This window comes from Acinonyx jubatus, chromosome B1 (assembly GCF_027475565.1).
Source record: "Acinonyx jubatus isolate Ajub_Pintada_27869175 chromosome B1, VMU_Ajub_asm_v1.0, whole genome shotgun sequence".
NCBI classification, from domain to species: domain Eukaryota; kingdom Metazoa; phylum Chordata; class Mammalia; order Carnivora; family Felidae; genus Acinonyx; species Acinonyx jubatus.
Genome location: NC_069382.1, coordinates 47,672,064 through 47,691,075, shown reverse-complemented (window position 1 = coordinate 47,691,075; position 19,012 = coordinate 47,672,064). Strand labels below are relative to the sequence as shown.

The 19,012-nt window shown below is 51.0% G+C and overlaps 2 protein-coding genes across 2 annotated transcripts in view; both read right to left on the bottom strand.

Moving 5' to 3' along the window:
* LOC106973111 (L-gulonolactone oxidase) overlaps positions 1-5,859 on the bottom strand; it is a 37,426-nt gene extending 31,567 nt beyond the window's left edge. Inside the window, exons 1-2 of the mRNA XM_027070129.2 lie at positions 2,657-5,859; positions 1,635-1,736 (exon numbers count right to left, since the gene is read on the bottom strand). Of these exons, the coding sequence (XP_026925930.1) occupies positions 1,635-1,736; positions 2,657-2,659 (105 nt within the window). The 5' untranslated portion in view covers positions 2,660-5,859. The remainder of the gene's footprint in view (positions 1-1,634; positions 1,737-2,656) is intronic.
* Positions 5,860-10,554: 4,695 nt separating this feature from the next.
* The window catches only part of EPHX2 (epoxide hydrolase 2), a 77,283-nt gene continuing 68,825 nt past the window's right edge, over positions 10,555-19,012 (bottom strand). Inside the window, exons 15-19 of the mRNA XM_027070138.2 lie at positions 18,382-18,484; positions 17,446-17,515; positions 12,882-12,962; positions 11,194-11,252; positions 10,555-11,020 (exon numbers count right to left, since the gene is read on the bottom strand). Coding sequence (XP_026925939.1) covers positions 10,942-11,020; positions 11,194-11,252; positions 12,882-12,962; positions 17,446-17,515; positions 18,382-18,484 — 392 coding nt within the window. The 3' untranslated portion in view covers positions 10,555-10,941. The remainder of the gene's footprint in view (positions 11,021-11,193; positions 11,253-12,881; positions 12,963-17,445; positions 17,516-18,381; positions 18,485-19,012) is intronic.

Sequence of the window (19,012 nt, the reverse complement as noted above, 5' to 3'; positions counted from 1 at the left end):
CCATCTGTGAAATGGAGATAATAATCACCATGTCTCAGGAAAGCATGGAATTGAAGAGAGAATAGATACGCAGCACAGCGTCCTGACTTAGGGTCACTTCACGGGGACTGTATCGTCCAGACTGCTGTTCTCTGAGTGCGCTCCCACACCCACGCCCGTGCACACACTCGCACACACGCGCACGCAGAGTGAACTCCTCCCTCCTCGGTACCCTACTGGCGCTGGTGGAGCGGCACCTGTATCCTCTGGAGCTAGTTGCATGCATGCTTGACTGAGGTGCAAGCCTTTAAGGGTCTCTACGGTTTGGGTCTTGTCCATTCATTCATTCAACAGTGATTCAAGTGCTTTCTGTGGCCAGGGCCAGTGCCGGGTGCTGAGGATACAATGGGAAACAAGCCAAGCATGGTCGTACATCCTTATGAGAAGGAGAGCCAGAAGCATGAACATGTTCAAGTCGACAAAGTAATTCCAAGTTAGGAATATGCAATGAAGGAAAGAAACAAGGAGCTGAGACAGAGACCGCTGGGGACAGTGGTGAGGTGGTCTGGGGATCCACTGAGGAGCTGAAGTTTACCCTGAGCCCTCAAGGAGGAAAAGGTGTTAGTCATGTGAAAAGTGAAGGGATAGGCATTCTGGCAGTGGGAACAGCAAGTGCAAAGGCCCCGGGGTAGGAAAAAGTTCGGTTTGTCTTATGAACAAAGAATGAACCAAGGCCAGGTGATGCATGGCCTTGGGGAGTCAAGTTAGGCTTTTACTCCACAAATAATAGAGAGCCTGTGGGGGCGTCTGGGTGGCTCAGTTGGTTAAGCATCCAGCTTCGGCTCAGATCATGAGCTCAGGGTTCATGGGTTCGAGCCCTGCTTCAGGCCCTGGACTGACAGCTCAGAGCCTGAAGTCTGCTTCGGATTCTGTGTGTCCCTTTCTCTCTCCCCCTCCCCCACTTGTGTTCTCCCTCTCTCTCAAAAATAAATAAATAAACATTAAACAGTGAGCCTGTGAAGGGATTTAAGCAGAGAGTAGCCCAGTCCAACTTACATTTTAAGAAAATTACTTCTGCTGAGGTGGAAAGTGCATTCAAAGGAAGTGAGAATTGAGTCAGGGAGACCGGGGCCATGGCCGCCGCAGGTCATGGTGAGTGAGGAAGGGATGGCGGAGTGGGCATGGAGATTGGCAATGGTGCTGAAGAGAAGGGGATGGGTTCTGGAAGCTTCTGGGGCAAGACTTGCTGACTGCGGATAAGGGTAAAGAAAAGACAGTGACCCACTTCCTGGCTTCCCAGGCACCCCATGCAGAGACAGGGGTAGAAGAGGGTGGAGTCAACAACACAAGAGACTCAAAGCACTGGAAATGTAGTCTGGGGCACGTAAGCCTGTGATGACCTTGAGACACACAACGAGAGAAGTCACATGCGAGTCTGCAGCCAGAGAAGAGATCTGAGCTGGAAATGAAATGCTGGCAGCCATTGGTGGCACGGGAAGGTGTAACGTGGAGCTGTAGCAGGGGAGTGGGGGCCAGGAGCCCGGAAATGTTCAGGCTTCATGGAGCTGTCTCCTGGCCGGCAGCTCTGAGGTGGGGGTGGGGGTGGGGGTGGGGGCAGGGCGACCCAACTTCCTGTCTGGGGCAGGGACACTCACTTCTCTGACCTCCTCCACGGACGTGGGCTGGTAGTACATTTCTGGGCAACAGCCGTAGGTCCTCGCCCAGTTTTGGAACTTGACTCCTTTGTACCCATGGACCTGCGACAGGAAAAGAGCTGGGTCATCACAGACATGTGGCCGCGCGCTGCCCCGACGGCCGTCCCGGGCTCCCGCCAATGCAGGATGGGAGGCCGGGGCTGGGGCGCTGAGCCAGGGGCCGGTGGGAAGATTAAACGGACGTCGGAGGCTCTGAAGCTGCGGGACTTCCTGTTTGTTCTCTCCCTTGACCCCTCATGGCCACGTGGCAGAGCGCACAGAGGACGCTGTCCATTCTTAGCAGAAACGATGGGGCTGGGGGTGGAGCCCGAAAAAGCAGGACTCAGGGCCCCTGCCCCTCCCCCCACTCCGTCCCGGGCACCTCTCTGAGGGACCCAGCAGAAGGCGTACTCCGGTCCAGCAGGGACACTGGGGAAGGGGTTGCGCGAGTGGGCCTGGTGGCCCAAGAAGGACTTGGAGCTGGCCTTCAGCTCTCCTATGAGGCTTCTCCCACCAAGAAGGGCCAAGTCTGGGGGACTCCACTGCAGCCTTTCTGGCCTCTAAACCAAAGCAGGGAGCTCTGGGGATAAGACTCCCACGTGTTGGATATGAGCTGTGTCCCGAGCACTGTACAAGATCCGTACACGTGGTACCTTATTTAGACCTTACAATAATGCCACAAAATCGGTAATACTACTCCCATTTTCAGGAGCAGAAACTGAAGCCCAGAGAGGTGAGGTAACTTCCCCAAACACACACAGCAATCAAATGAAGACACTAGAGTCCGACCCAGGCCTCCGTCTCTTCCATGCTTTCCCCAAGACCCCACTGCCGCCCCTAGAGCCTCAAGTCCAATGCAAGAGGGTCCCCATGGCCTCCCCCAGGCCCTAGACTTGACCTAATTCTGTCCTCCCACGTCTGGCCCGTGGGCCCAGCCTGAACGCAGCCCTGCTGGGCTGACGGGCTGTGCCGTGCGATCCTACCATGGCTCCAGCGGTGGGTCGGTGGCCTTGGCAGACTGAGGCTCCCTCCGGGAACAGAGCACGGGGCAGCAGCGTGCAGAGGCGAGGTGGGGCGACGGTCCGGAGCGGAAAGCACAGCGGCCTCTGAGCACAGGGCTGACTCTGTATCTACTGCATACCGAGGGGCTTCGGGCGGCAAAGGTGGGTAAACAGTGTTGCGACAAGCTCCACCCGGACAGATAGCCAGATAGCAGCGCAGGCCCTGCCCCCTGCCCCCTGCCCCGGGGGCCCTTCTCAGGCAGCGAGGTGGAAGAGAGGAGTTTAAGAGGCAGCTGTTCTGTCCCTGGACGCTGCTTGAGCTCTGACCCCAGCTCTGGGCATTCTGGACCCAAAGGACCCTACAGCTTCCAAACGGGATCCTTAATTCCATAGGTCAGCAGAGGCTGTGACGTGGAGGGTCTGTGGGGGTCTTCATGCAGGGGCTGCCTTGGTGTCCCCTTGGAGGAGGACACACGTGGCACCCCAGGGCAGGTGCAGTCAGGATCTGTGTTAGCTCATCTGTCCGACTTGGGGGATGAATACACCGAGCCCCCCATCGCTATAGAGACAGGATGGGAGGCTGGTGGCTGTAGCACCGGGTGGGGAAGGGAGACGAGGGACCCTCCGCTCAGGCACTCTTCCAGCAGAGGCCTTTCCCAGGCTTTATGGGTTCCTCCTCCAGGCTCTGCCTGTTAACCTCTGGGAACCTCATTTTCCTCCCCAATAAAGTTGGGGCACTTTTGCCGAATTCTCTGCGTCGATATAAAGGTGAGAGCAGATCTATGAGGAGCATGGGACCCAACGGGAGCTTGAGATGACAGCAAGCTCTTGCATCTGCCCCGGCCATGAGCTTGCTGGTGGCAGGATTCTCCGGACACGCCAGCCTGAGCTGGTGCCTGGCACGGAGCCAGCGCCCCAAGCGCAGTTGTGCAACAAACAATCCTGGCCTGTCAGATCTCTCCAAGCCAAGGGCTGGTGTCTGGTGCGAAAGCAGGGGAGGAGGAAAGGGCAGGCTGAAGGAGCGGAGCTGGGGTCAGAGATGCGCCCGAAAAGTCCTAGCAAGGGGGAGGGTCAGAGTCACACCTGTATCCCCCGGAGCAGGATTTCTGCCAAGCTACCGAGTGTGTGTGTGTGTGTGTGTGTGTGTGATTGTACCCCCACCCCAGATGCAAATGTACGAGTATGAGTAGGAGTGCAGCGTGTGCTCATTACAGGGAAAGCCTGGCTCAGGCGGTGACTGTTTATGGTGACTGGGCAGCTCAGTCATGGAGAGGGGAGTCCCAGGGCCACAGAACTGATCCTTTGGGGAAGGGCTGTGTTAGAGGCTGAACTGTGTTCCTCCCAAATTCCTATGTTGAAGCGTTAGCCCCCAGCACCTCAGGATGTGACTGTATTTGGAGAGAGGGCCTTTAAAGAGGTCATGAAGCCAAAGTGAGGTTGTCAGGATGGGCCCTGATCTAATATGACCGGTGTCCTAATAAGAGGAGCACACAGAGGAGAGGCCATGAGAAGACTCTGGAAAAGGCAGCCGTCTGCAAGCCAAGGAGAGAAGCCTTAGGAGAAGCCACCCCTGCCGACGACTGCTTGGTCTCAGGCTTCCAGCCTCCAGAACTGGGAGAAAATAAATCTCCGCTGTTGAAGCCACTCAGTCCGTGGTAGTTTGTTAGGGCGGCCCGAGAAAATTAATGCCTGGTGTCTACAAGCTCCTGAGGCTGGGATCTCCACAGGGGCCTTTGTGCGAGAGAAGAGCGAGGCCTGGCTCTTGCCTCTGAGCCCGGTTCACTTGGGCTGTCCCTGATGGGAGACGCAGGGCCTGTGCCCTCTGACGCTGCCGGCTCCACTGTCTGAGAGGAGGGAGCCTGGGGGGACCTCCCCATAGAGCCTCAGACTCCCTGGCTGGGAAGGGCAGGGCTTGGTGAGGGAGACAGTGGTTGGAGGCCTTGGGGCTGAGGGGTGGAGAAAGCACCTGGTTGGCCACTGTCCCAAAGCCCTGGAAGGAGGCCCAAGGCAGGGAGGGGAGGCGAGCACGGAGGTTCACCCCAAATAAATAACTTGTTTCCCACTCACCCACAGTCAGACCCAAGGTCTCTCCTTTTGGAGAACGCATTCTATGCTCAGACCTCCTGGAAGCCAGGCGCTGCGGGGTGTGGGTGGAACTGGGCTGTGCCCTGGAACTGCCCGAGGGGCTCCCTTCCCTCCTCGGTTGGAAGATTTCCCAGCCTGGAATCACGCACCATTTTCTCTTTGCCTCTTGCTACTGCCCTTGAATGGAACGCTTTATCCCCTATCCCCGCCAAGCCAGTCACATCAATTTTGCCAATTGCCTTTATGGAGAAACAGAAAATGACATGAGAAAAATATAAACATCAGCAAAAAGTATCAGTTAATTTAATGTGCAATGCCACCATCCCGTGATTAAGGTGGATGGTTTATTGCTTATTCCTTCTTGCATGAAGGACTCAGCTGGTTCAGTAATTGCTGAGTCTTAATTTTTTCTAACGTTTGTGGACAAGGAAAATTAATGTTGCTGTTTCAGTGGTCATTGAAGCTTTTTTGACCTTTTCCCCTCCCATACTTGTTAATCAGTCAGAGTGAGGTCCTTAATATACAACTTACATGTGGTAACTTAACACTTCTTTGAAATAGTGTGAATATCTGGGGGAGTGTTTAATGACTTCTGATCTGCAGATATTACTTTCTTGTGCTACTAATTCAAGTTCACTCAATACACACGGCAAAGAAGGATGACACAGTCTAAAACGCCCCCTGCTTCTCAGAAGTTGAATCCAGGATAATTGATGGAGACAAAGACCAAATATCCATCTCCTCAATCTATTCAAATGGCAAAAAAGATGACAGTTTGGCGGCTTCTCTGGAATTTTCTTACTTTGAGTTACATAACCCAAGAATTGTTTCTGTCTTTGAAATTCTGACACAAGCCAGTCACACCGACTCTCTGATGCTGATACATTCTGCCCCGTTCTGGGGGGTTTGGCATGAATATCATGGAAAACAGTGACGAAGTGCCTACGAAACACAAGGTAGGTCTTAGCCAAGGTCTTTAAGCTAGGAAGTTATTTTTTAATTGATTAAAAATGAGTTTACAGGGGGCACCTGGGTGGCTTAGTTGGTTAAGCATCTGACTCCTGATCTCAGCTCAGGTCTTGATCTCAGGGTCATGGGTTAAAGCCCTGCATTGGGCTCTATGCTGGGCATGAAGCCTACTTAAAAAAAATAATAAATAAATAAAAATAAAAATAAATAAATAAATAAATAAATAAATAATAAATAAAATAGAATGAGTTTATGACCCATGGGAGAAAATATCTGTAAATCATATATCTTACAAGGGATTAATATCCACAATGTATAAAGAAGTCATGCAACTCAACATGAAAGCAAATATTAATTAAAAATGGGCAAAGAAGGGGTGCCTGGCTGGCTTAGTTGGTTAAGCATCGAACTTTGGCTCAGGTCATGATCTTGCAGCTAGTGAGTAGTTAGAGCCCCACAGCAGGCTCTCTGCTGTCAGCACAGAGCCCGCTTCAGATCTTCTGTCCTCTCCTCTCTCTGCACCACCCCCCCCACCCCGGTCACACACTCTCTCAAAAATAAATAAAATTAAAAAAAAAAATGAAACCTTCTGCATCGCCGATGGGAATGCTGTTACGTGTTTGGTGCAGCCACTGTGGAAAACAGTATGGTGGAGCCTCAAAAAATTAAACACAGAAGGACCACATGATCCAGTAATTCTACCTCTGGGTATATACTCAGAAGAACAGAAAGCAGAGACTCGAAGGGGTATCTGTACACCATGTTCATGGCAGCATTTATTCACAGTAGCCAAAAAGGTAGAAGCAATCAAGTGTCAACCAACAGATGAACGGATAAACAAAATGTGGCATCTCCACAGACTGGAATATTGCTCAGCCTTAAAAAGGAAGGGATATCTGACTCACGCTACAACATACATGCGCCTTGAGGATCTTCTACTGAGTGAAATAAGCCAGTCACAAAAAGACAAATACTGTATGATTCCACTTATATGAATTAGCTAGAGTAGTCAAACTCATAGAGACCCAAAGTAATGGGTTGCCATGGGTTGGGGAGAGGGAGAAGTAGGGTTCGTGTTTAATGGGTAGGGTCTCAGTTTGGGACAATGAAAAAGATCCGGAGGTGAGTGGAGGTGAGAGTGGCAAACAGAGTGAGTGTATTTAATGTCACCGAACTGTGTACTTGAAAGTAGTTAAAATGGCAAATTTTAATGTATATTTTACCACAGTGAAAGTGAAAAAAAAAAAGTGAGCTCACAGGAGTATAAATGTCATTGATATTCTTTCAAAAGTAGGTACTAGACTCAAAACCCTTATATGTACATACGACAAAATGTACTTAAGTAAACCAACAAAGGGATCCCACTCATACCTTATAAATACCAAAGCTGGAAGCCTCCACGGTAACTGTAAGTCCTTCAGCTGTGTTATTAAAAAAAGTATTGCATTTCTATTTTACGCAGCAGACACCCACTGAATGCTAACAAAGATTCATAGATGACTAGAACCAGGAGGGCTTCTCCTTCTGAATTTAGTTCTATTAGCAGATATTCCAGGAGTCTTGAAGATGAGTCCCCTTCCTTCTTCCTCCCTCCCTTCCTTCCTCCCTCCCTCCCTGCCTTCCTGTCTCTTTTATAGGCTCCACACGCAACATGGGGGCTTGAACTCATGACCCTGAGATCAACAGTCACATGCTCTGAGCCAGCCAGGCACCCCCAGTCTTATTCCATCAAGTCTTGGCATAGTGATAACAGTCATGCAATTGGCCATCCATGTCACCCAGTAGGGCATCAAAATCAAGAATCTGAAATCCACTCATTTATCCATCCATTCGTCTGTGCTTCCATTCTGTTATTTACTCAGCAAATATCGAATGGGCATCTACAAAATGCCAGGCATCTGTTGGGTTAGGATCAAGGATGAGCACCTAGCTAGGTAGTTGCCCGTCCTAAAGGCCTTACAGTCTCATGGGGCAGACAGTTCACAACTGGGTGCAGTAGCCAACACTTGGGAGAAACTTCTACAACTGCTAAGAAAATATTTTATCATTTGTTGCCAGATGGATTCCTTTGAATCACGAGGCATGGTATTTCCCACCCAACTCCTGTTGCATAAACCTTTGAGGTTCTGACCTAGATATTCTAGCGATTTGTCTGTTTTGTATTTGTGCTTATGGTAATGTTGATGTGAACAACATGCAGACTGGCTTAGAGTTACTTCAAGGCCTAACACCAGGGGTTCATTGGACCCCAAGAGAGACAGAAATAGTTTTTTGTCCCATCTATTCTAACAGACTCAGAAGACATTTCTCCTGAGAACCTTGGATACTGCTAGTTGACAGCCACTAAGGGTGAGGACAGAATTTGTGAGCGACCATAATCCCCTCCGGAGAGAGCTCCGTGACCCCACTGATACGTGGGTGTAACAGAGAATATAGGGTCTGCTGTGCCTCTGAGAAGGCTAGTTCCCCTAGCAGAGGTCAATACAAATTTATTACAAATGTATTTGTTATACATTGTATAATTAAAAGAACTTGAACACACTCCCAGCAAGTTGTACTTAAACCGGCATCTGAAAAATCTGTCTTAAGGAGGTCAGTCCCCTTTGCTGCCAGAGCTACAAGCAGCTGATTGATGTGTGGGCCAAAGCTCTCCAAGGCAGCGGGGAAACACATATTTCTAGTGTTTTCGTGAATAAACTGAAGACTCTTCCAGTCTAGGGTCCTTTATGACCCTCTATCTTGCATGACCGGTTATATTTTTGTTGCAAATCTATGGACCTGAGTCATTTGACCCTTATTTGAGATTGAACATACTCTGTTTTAGTAACATATCTGGCTTACATGGTCATTTCCGCAGGTCACGAATTTGCCATTTATTTTATTATTTAAAAAAAAATTAATGTTTATTTATCCATTCTTGAGAGAGAGCACAAGCAGGGGAGGGGCAGAGAGAGAGGGAGACACAGAATCACAAGCGGGTTCCAGGCTCTGAGTTGTCACAGGCTCTGAGCCCAACACAGGGCTTGAATCCACGAACTTCGAGATCATGACCTGAGCCGAAGTCTGACGCTCGACTGACTGGGCCACCCAGGCGGCCCACTAATTTGCGTTTTAAATGGGCCCTTTAACTTTCAGATCCAAAAGGAAGGAGGTGGTGGTGGTGTGGCTGGAAATTTAAAGCCCACATAGGCCTTGTCCTAGGATAAACTGGAAAGCTTACAGCTAAAACTTCCACAGCATTTCCTCGTGCCCGGTGCTGTTCCAGGTCCCTGCATCCGTTAACTGATTTGGTACTCAGAATCACCTGAGTCTGGTACTATTCATGCACCCTTTACAGCTGAGGAAACTGAGGCACAGGAAAGCCTTTCTTGAGGTGACACATTAGAAAGTGACGTATCGGGAGTCTCGTCCAGGGAATCTGACTCCAGATTCAGAAAGGAGATTTTTGGTAGGACCTCAGCCTTTGGGACCAGAGTGAGCCTGAATCTAGGCTCTGCCTCCAACCAACCAAGTGACCTCGGGCAAGCTACCGGAACCTCAGCTTTCCCATCTGTTAAATGGGAAGAAGAGGTGATATATAGAAGGCTCTAAGGCATGCAGACATACTTAATAATGATAGCAGCTAACGTTTCTAACCTTTCCCTTGCCTTCTACACACACAGACACACCCTTTTTTGCCAGGTTAATTTATACTCCACATAGTTCAGCTTAAAGATACCACCTCTGCCCTCAAGCCCTCCCTATAGAATGGACAGCGAGGGAGGTGCACATACACCTGTGAGCACACCGGTCTCTGGGGAAGGGAGAAAAGGCACACAGGCCACTCCGGGGACTTGCTGGAGGAGGTGGCAGGCAGGAGTCCTGCAAGCAAAAAGACCCATACACCGGGGTGCAGGGTCAAGGAGAATTGGCAGGGTGCATGCAGAGACTTGAGGGGTGGTGACTTTGGAGAGCATTTAGGAATCTGGGAGTGATCAGGGCAGGCTGCGGGTGAGGGGCCTTTATCTGGGGACAGCGGGAGGCCCTGATACGTTCAGATCAGACTCTGTGCAGGGAGACCAGTTAGGAGGCCGTGCTGCAGGGCTCTGAGCCAGAGGCTCTGGGCTTGGAGCCGGTCAGTGGGAGGGGCAGGGGGGCACAACTGGAGGGGACAGATCCAGTGAGACGCAGCTTCTGGATGTGGCTGGGGAAGGTACAGCTGGAGGGAAGTTCTGGGTCTGCTCTGAGACGCATGGCAGCTGCTGCCAGACGTGACCATTCAGGTTTATACTAATTACAATTAAAGGAGAAATTCACTTCCTCGTGCTCATTTTCCGCATTCAAGGGCTCAGGCCACGTGCATGTATGTGAGCATACTGTGTCGAGGGCATGTGGCTGCTGCACGTGGCCGACGGCTTCTCCGTCCAACAGCACAGAACAGACCATTTCTCTCATCTCAGAAAGTTCCACTGCACAGGGGCGCCTGGGTGGCTCAGTTGGTTAAGCAGCTGACGCTTGATCTCAGCTCAGGTCATGATCTCGAGGTTCGTGAGTTAGGGCCCCGCATCGAGCTCTGCACTCACAGCGTGGAGGCTGCTTGGGATCCTCTGTCACCTCTCTGCCCCTCCCTCACTTGTGCTCACGCTCTTTCTCTCAAAAATAAGTAACTGTTAAAAAAAGTGTTTTAAATAAAAGAAAAAGAGAACGTTTCACTGGACACCGCCGCTCTAGATCACGCAGTGCCTCAGACACTCAAGAACAGAGGGACACACACTCACTCAAAGGCGACAGACAGGACTACCACCCTCGCTCTGCCTTCCTCCCAGAACACAAACGCCAGCCTCACGGAATGTTTGAGCTTTATTAGACCAACGAGTTCCAATCTCAGCTGATGTGCTTCAAAATTAACGGATTTTGCTGCCGAACCGTGATTGGTTAGTCAAAGAGAAATCACCCCTGGCCATCCCGTTTCGTCGCCTATAGAACACTGTAAGCCACTCTTAAGAGAGAAAGTAACACCTTTATACCTGGAGAATGAATCAGATGTGATTTTTCCTGTATCTAAAATTATGTCAGATTTGACTCTCTTCATTTAAAGGAAACCACTCTGCAGAGTAAACCCCCTTGGAATGATGCTGCCGGTTACAAGAGGTGCCGGAAAGACTTCCTCTGGGTTCCAAGCCCAGCAGAGGAAGGGCTTGCAGGCCTGCTGGGGGGCTGGCACACGCCATGCCCTAAAGCTTCGAGACCACTGGTGGGTCCCTGGCATCCGTCTCCAGCCACTCAATGAGGATCCGATTCAACTCGGTGGGCCTGGGAAGGAAACAGAGGGCAATTCACACCTGTCAGGACCCACTCACCGCAGGCATGTGAGAGCAGAGGTGATGAAGTGAATGGCAAGGCCAGGAAAGCCCTTATTGGAGGTAAACAGGAAGTCCCAGTCTCCCCCACCCAGGGGTCTCCCCACCCCCGCCGCATCTCCTTACTTCTCCATCTGTGTCCAGTGTCCGCAATCCATAATGTGTCCCCTTTTCAGGTAGGGGATCTGGAAGAAACCCCCTCCCCCCCCCCCCCGAAAAGTAAGTGGCAGAACACTTACTGCTCTCGTTTTAGGTTAGTGCTCTCGTTTTAGGTTAGTGCTCCCCACAGGCCACCCTCCCCGAAAATCCTTGCATTATTTAAGAAAGGAATGGGCATTTACTGAACTCCTACTATGTGCCGGGTAGTCTACGTGCATTGCCTTCTCTAACCTTGACCGTGATCCTATGGGGTAAGATGAAGGCTCAGAGAAGCTAGGTAACCTATCCAAGGTCACACAGAGTGGCTGAGTGAAGATTCAAATTCAGGGCTGACTTGTTTGTACTCATCGAAACAAGTTGCTTCTCTTTAGAATTATCAGGATGCAGCTTGTTCACTGTCTGGAAAACGCCTGGTTGTTCGGCTCTCGCCACACAGACATGACTGAGTCCCCCTCTTTTGGACCCTGAACCCCCACAGTGGGTCACCGTAGCAAGCCCCAAAGAGGGAGAGGGCGCAGCAGCACCGCCCTTGGCACATGCAGGCTCCCTCCCGACACGAGCCTTGAACTGTGCAACCCGATGCAGAAAATGCTTGGGGCTGGGGAATGCGGCTTTCCTCCCAGAGGCGAGGACGGCCCCTTCTGGGCCTAAGCCTCAGCGAGGTTAGCAGTCAGTGGCCAGGGCGGGAAAGGGCCAGCCAAAGAACTGGAAATTCTACAGAAATCTTCAAGGGTTGGTGCTAGAGAAAACGAGGCCCGCCCCCCCCACCCCCCCGCCCCGTGGCCTCAGCCCCTCCATCAGCTGGGTCCAGGGCCCACCAGAAGCGTGTCCTTGGCAGCATCCCACCCTACACACTGTCTGCTGTGCCTGATGATGCCAACGAAGCCACAGCCAAATGTGGACGGACCGCTCCGGGGAGCTAGCTAGGCAGAATCCGATAAGCCAGCCCAGCCACCCCACCTGCAAGCCTCCCCAGTCCCTACCAACCTCCATGCTTGTGGCAGAGTGAGCTTCCAAACTGTAGGTTTGTCACCTGTCAATCCCCTTCAATGGCTCACGCCTATGGGCCTACAAAGCGCGGTCTGGCCCGGTGGGCTCAGCAGAATCTTCCAGTCTTATGGAGCTCCTACCATTCTCGCAGTAAGCCCTGCATGCTCCTTGCCTCTCACCCTGTCTTCTGTTCTCTCTGCGGGGCAAGCCTCAGTCGTTCGCTAAGGCCAGACGCAGTGGTCAGCACCTCTGTGAAGACCTCCTTCCCTACCGAGCCCTCTTCACCTCTCTCCTGCGTCTGGGATGAACTGCAGGACAGCGAGCTCCCCAAGGGTGGGGTCTGCGTCTTATTCACCCTTACCTTCCCAGAATCTAGCACTGTGCTAACAAAAGTGCCCAGTAAAAGCCCATGAAATGAATGAGTGAATGAATGAATGCATGAGTGAGTAAAGCACGAGAGTAAATGACAGGCTACATCAGTGCAGGGAAAGGAACGCATCAGTCAGAACTGCTGCTCCTATGAGGTGGCAGGGATCCTACTGACGAAGAATCAAGTGCTTTACTGGATCTCCGGCTCTGTGTCCCCAGCTGCCATCTTTCCTCCGTGAGGCCTGCGCCCTCTCCCGGGAAGCACCAATGGCCCCAGTGCAGGACTGTTGGCTTACCCAGTCCTCCATATGCTTGGACATCTCTGGAGTGAGCACGACGTCCTTCTCCGCGGTCACCATCAGAGCCGGAATCAGGATCTAGGGGAGGGTACCAGGAAGCAGAGGCAGGCAGAGAAGGGACGGAACGGTCCCTTCTTGTGCCCCTCCATAGCTGAGGCCTTCCCTCTCCCAGGACAAGGACAGGGTACTTCATTTCCCTGCTTTGTGGCTTCCCCCACGATTAACATCCCCCAGAAAGACCCCCTGTGGTGCTGCTGTGGTCCTGGCTTTGTGTCCCTAGGTTTTGCACTATTACTGGGGATCTCAGATGATGCTGTGAGATGACAGAAAATACATAGGTTTGTCTCTGCCCCTGTTCCTGGCACAGGGCTCCTGAAACCCTTGTACTTTTCTAGGTGATAAGAATGATAGGAGCATCTCTTGTTCTAATATTTGGTCTTTTGATCCCATCCTCGCCTGACACAGGGTTCCTCAAACCCTTGTAAATTCCAAAGTGATAAGAGGACCAGGGGTATCTTTTCTTCTACTGTGGGGACTCTGGGTGGGCTCCTGGGTGGGGACTGGATGGGACTGGTCACCACAAAGACGAGCCGAGCGGTGATCAGAAGCTTAGGCTTTTCAGCCCCACCCCCCATTCTCTAGAGAGGACAGAGGGGCTGGAAATGGAGTTAATCGTGCCTACATGAGTAAGCCTCCATTAAAATCCATAAAACCCCAATAGGATGGGGTTTGGGGAGCTTCCACACTGGCAACACATCTACAGTGGGAGGGGTGATGTACCCCAACTCCGCAGGGACAGAAGCCCAAGAAGTGCTTGGGCCCCTCCCAGACCATCTCTCCATCTGGCTGTTCATCTGAATCCTTTGTCATCTACTTTAACAAACTGGCAAACGTGTCTCCCTGAGTTGTGGGAGCCACCCTAGCAAATGAATCGAACCTGAGGAGGGAGGCACGGGAACCCCAGAAGCAGAGGTAACCACCTGGACTTATGATTGGCATCTGAAGCGGGGCGGCAGGGGGGCGGGGGCAGTCCTGTAGGACCCAGCCCTTACCTGTGGGATCCGACGCTATCTCCAGGGAGACAGTGTCAGAACGGAATTGAATTTTGGTGATGCAGAGAATTGCTCGGTGGAGGAAAACCCTCATACATCTGGTGACCAGAAGCGTGAAGTGTTTTGTGTTAAGAGACACACAGGAGGGTAAGACTAGGTTTTTCTAAGACGAGTAGAGTCAGCAGTGTCGTGACCCACAAGGGTTTTGTGTGCATGTGTGCGTAGAAGTAAGAACACTTCTACTGGCCCACTCTGTGTGTCTGGTATTTACAGAACTGTAAGAAGAAAACCATAGGCCCCACACGGTGTCACTTGGGCCAGGCCAAGTCATTAAATTGGAGCTTAATACCTAATTGCAGTTTCAACCTCCCCCAAAAATGTCTTAGCTGGTTAGGCAGGAATTTATTGATTAGCACCAAGGAGGTAATCTGTCACACGGGTTCTCCCCTTACCCCATAGGAAGCTGGGGGAATGTGCATAAGACCCCTGCTCTTTCCCCTAAGGGAACGTGACCTTGCCTGAAAAAATGGTCTCTCTTCTTTTGCTTATACCTTTCTCGCCCCACCCCTCCTTCCGAAAAACGCTTTTGCTTTGAGCACCCCTCTACTTGCTAGAAAGGATGCTGCCTAATTTCATGAGCCATTTTAATAAGGCCAATTGGATCTTCAGATTTACTCAGTTGAATTTTGGTTTTTGACAGAATGGAATAGATGGCACCAGAAAGGAGGAAAGATGCCTTGGATAGAGATCAATATTCCTTTTCTTTGAATTAAGTGGATGCTTTAAAAGGTCAGCCAAGAATCCAGGAAGTGAATGGGTCAGGCACAGCTGTTATCAGCCCGACAGGAGCGGCAGCAGAAAGGACTTCACTTTCATCTACTGACAGATAGGACACTGTGGGGTGGAGAAAGCCTCCATTTATCCTCTTTGTTCTCCCTCCACCATTATAATTGTCAAACAGCTTCGATTTGTCCCTGGTTAAGGGACTTTTACTGGTTTTTACCAATGTACAGAACTGCATGCTTCTCACTGCCAAATGATAAAGGACCAGCGATGTTCAAAAGTGATTTTGTTGCTACATGATGGAACTAGAGTGTATTACGCTGAGTGAAAGAAGTCAGAGAAAGACAATTTTATGATTTCACTCATTTGTGGAATTTAAGAAAACACATGAACATAGGGGAAAGGAAGCAAAAGTAAGAGAAAAACAGAGATGGAGACAACCCATAAGAGAGTCTTAAACACAGAGAACTGAGGGTTGCTGCTGGGGTGTTCGGTGGGGGGCTGGGCTAAATGGGTGATGGGCATTCAGGAGGGCACTTGTGATGAGCACTGGGTGTTATACAGAAGTGATCAATCACTAGGTTCTACTCCTGAAACCATGATTATACTACGTGTTCATGAACTTGGATTAAATAAATAAATAAATAAGAAAAAAAAAGGGAATAGGTTGAATGAACACCAACAAAAAAGTGGTTTTATTGCTGAAACTAATCCTAAGGCTGCTATATACTCCAGAATATTCCCAGTCAAAATGTAAACTGGTTGTGGGGGCATGAGAGGAGGTGGGGGTGAAGGAAGATCTGAAAGGTATCTGTAGAAGAATGGGTTTCCAACGTTAGCGCCATTGGGGTTCACCTTCCCAAAGACTCTGCCATTATGCACCTCCAAGTTGCAAGAGATTTTGCCTACCAACCCATGGCTTTGTCATTTTTGTCAGTCACAGGTGAGGGAGTCAAAGATAATGGGCCTTCACTGAACTACTACTATGTGCTAGGAACTATTCCTGTCATTCCCGTAAGTAGCAACGGAGAACAGAGTGGATAAGTGCCTTACCCAAGGGCACACAGGGATTAGATCCCAGGCCAACCTGCTGCCCAGTGTGCTCTTAACTATGCTCCATGCTCTATTGCCTGACCCCATGAGGTCAGCACCTCATCTGTTTTTAGTTTTGTTTTCTTTTGTTTTGAGTGAGACAGAGAGAGAGAGAGAGAGAGAGAGAGAGAGAGAGAGAGAGAGAGAGAATTTTAAGCAGGCTCCACCCTCCGTGCGGAGCCCAACATGGGGCTCGATCCCAAGACCCTGGGATCATGACCTGAGCTGAAATCAAGTCAGACATTCAACTGACTAAGCCACCCAGGCACCTGACGGGCCTCATGCATTTTATCTGCCATCGTATCCCTAAGGTCCACCATAGTGCCTAGCATGTAGAGGGTGTTCACTTCCAGTGACTTGATGAGAAAACTAGGGCTGAGTGAGCTGAGGAATGCGAAAATGCAATTTCCCATAGGTTCTTAACTTTTTAAGTTTGTTTATTTATTTTGAGAGAGTGTACGTGGGAAGGGCAGAGAGGGAGAGAGAGAGGGAGAGAGAAAGGAAGAGAGAGAGGGAGAGAGAGAAACCCAAGCAGGCTCCACACCATTAGTGTGAGGAGGCCGACATGGGGTTCGAACCCATGAACCTGTGAGATCATGACCTGAGCTGCAATCAAGAGTCAGACGCTTAACCGACTGAGCCACCCAGGCGCCCCGGTTTTCAATGTTTTGAATGTAAACTATGGATGCCGTTACAGGTTTCCCCGGCTATCCAAAGGTGGAGCACTCCTGTGAAGGCTCCTGTAAGCCAAAGTGGCGTAAAGTGAAGAAGCAATCACCACTAATGTATAAGGAAAAGTGTTTGAACACTCCCAGACCCTCCAAATAACCTCTCAGGCATTTCTGATGGAAACATCTTGCTAACAGATACACAAAACAGACCAACATAAAGCCCAGATGCTCAGAGACACAGTTCAAGGCCATGGCGGCTTGATGCTGAGATGCTGAGGGGAGTTCCTGGGGAAGGGGCTTGGCGGGGCCGCTCTCGCTTGTGTGCTGCCTCTAAAATGAGTCGGTGCAAAAGAGATGCTGGATGCTTTTTTTCCCACAAGTGAAAATCCTCTTTGGATTTCTTTCAGTTAGCGAAAACAGCTCTGAATGGAGGTCTTTCGTAAAAGCGATCCTTCAGAAAAGTGGGGCACACCTGTATTCCCTCTGCAGACCCAGAGATTGGAAACCCACCTTCTGCTTGACTCAGGTGGACTTGGACAAAGGTGACACAGCCAGAGGCTAAAGCCTGTGTCTCTGAAAGTGCCTCAGGCTCCTTCTGTGAAATGGGGGCTCTGTGTGACCCTCCTCACCTCTGGGAGTCATCCTGGACCATCTGCCCTGACCTGGGGCGCCATCAGGAGACGTGGGCCTTCCACACGGATGCCGCGGGCACCTGGACAGTCCCCTGCTCTGCCCGCATGCCACCCTCTACCATTTCAGGGAAAGCATCAGTGAAAGCCCTAGTCGAGGCACTCACTTCCCCCTTGAGTGGAGGGAGGGGAAGGGTAGAAAGGAGGACAGCAAGTCAGTCTGTCCTGCCCATCCCCCCAACTCTGACCAATGGGCAGATCAACTGGGCCAATGAGAAGCCCAGGGCGGGGTGGGGTGGGGTGGGGGGGGCAACCACGCTGAACCAGCACTTACCTTTCGTCCCAAACCTGTGCAGCCCCACTTCCAGTTTACATCCACGTTTCGATACCAGTTTAGGGGACCCCTGGGGGTGGGGACGATCAGGGGAACAAAAACAGGAAGACTTTTAGTAGATGACTATGGTATAGACCCCACCGGGAGCCAGCTCTGAACAGCGGGTCTTCCCAGTGGGAGCAAAGGTTTCTGTAGGGGAGGGGAGAGGACGGAGCCCAGGGGTCACGTCTGGTGGCCCGACGCACTTGCCATGTTTTAACGAGCAAGGCCTAGTGCCGGCATTCAGGACTCGGCTGAGAGGGCTGCCAGCCTCCGAAGTGGGCTTCCGGAAACATGCAGAAACTGGCCCACATTCTCGGGGGGCTGCTGGGTTAGATCACGGGGAGCTCCGTTTAGTGCTCTCACCATCCAGAAGCTGCTCCCTTGCCCCAGGGAACCTACTGAAAAGAAACTTCGGGAGGTGCCCTCCTTCCAATGGGATGTAGAGAGGTAGCTCAACGATGCCTCTCTGGACAGGTAAGGATGGCCAGGGGCTGTCCCTGAACACTCTCCCAATCCTTAATACAAACGCAAAACCCAACAACCTGAGAGGTCTATAACCCTCCCCTGAAGATGTATGCAACGTCTGTGTTTATGTAGGCTTTTGTGTTTTTCTGAAGAAAGAACCCAGAGCTGTCATCTGCTTCTTTCAGGGCTCATGATGGAAAAAAAAAATGTTTTTAACCGTCTGTTCTGAGGGGGCCCATAAGCACAAGAGGGAGGAAACTGAGTTATCCCAAACTAGAGCAGGTGGAGTATTTTCAGGAGTGAGCCTCCTGACACTGGAGGGGTTCAAGCAGAAGCTGGCCGAGCATTCGCAGGGGGACGGCCGGCCTCACCCTGTAACCCTCTTTGCTGATCATGTCTCTTCGCAGTTTGGGGCCCCGTTCTCTTTACCTGAAACCAGACTTCTTGAACTGCTGCACATAGAACTGGATGTCCTCCTCGGTGACGATGTGGCTGAGGCTGGGCTCCTCTGGGGTTCTCACAAAGAGTCCTCCTGCAACAAGCCACTTGTCTGCTCTCGGAGCTCTGGGCCAGGCACCTGAGTTCTAACTCCAGCGTGTTCCCAGCTGACGGTGGGCACCCAACTGCCTCTCATGTCACATCTGAACTCACAGGGAAGGTTCTCATGCTCCTTCCTTCATTCTTTCTCTCCTCCTTCTCCACAGTGAGCCCATCTCCTTCCAAGCTCTAAATCCATGCCCTGTCATCTTGGAATGATATCACACACAGACCTCCCCTTCCAGGACAAACCATGTCCCTCTCCTTCAGAAACTCACAGTAACTCCAAGATGACCCTATTTCCTGTTTACCCAGGACCTACCAGCCCTTCCAGCAACCCTCTCCCCCAGACTACACCTTTTCTAAATAGTTTAACTTTAGATACCCCCACTGACTCTCAGAACTCTCGTAAATGTGTGCTGATTTTGCTCTCAGCCCGGAGGAAGATCCAGGGCAGGCAGCCGGCATTCTGTTGCCTTCTGCGTGCTCACGGTCCTTTGCACAGTGTGGAATCCTATCTTGT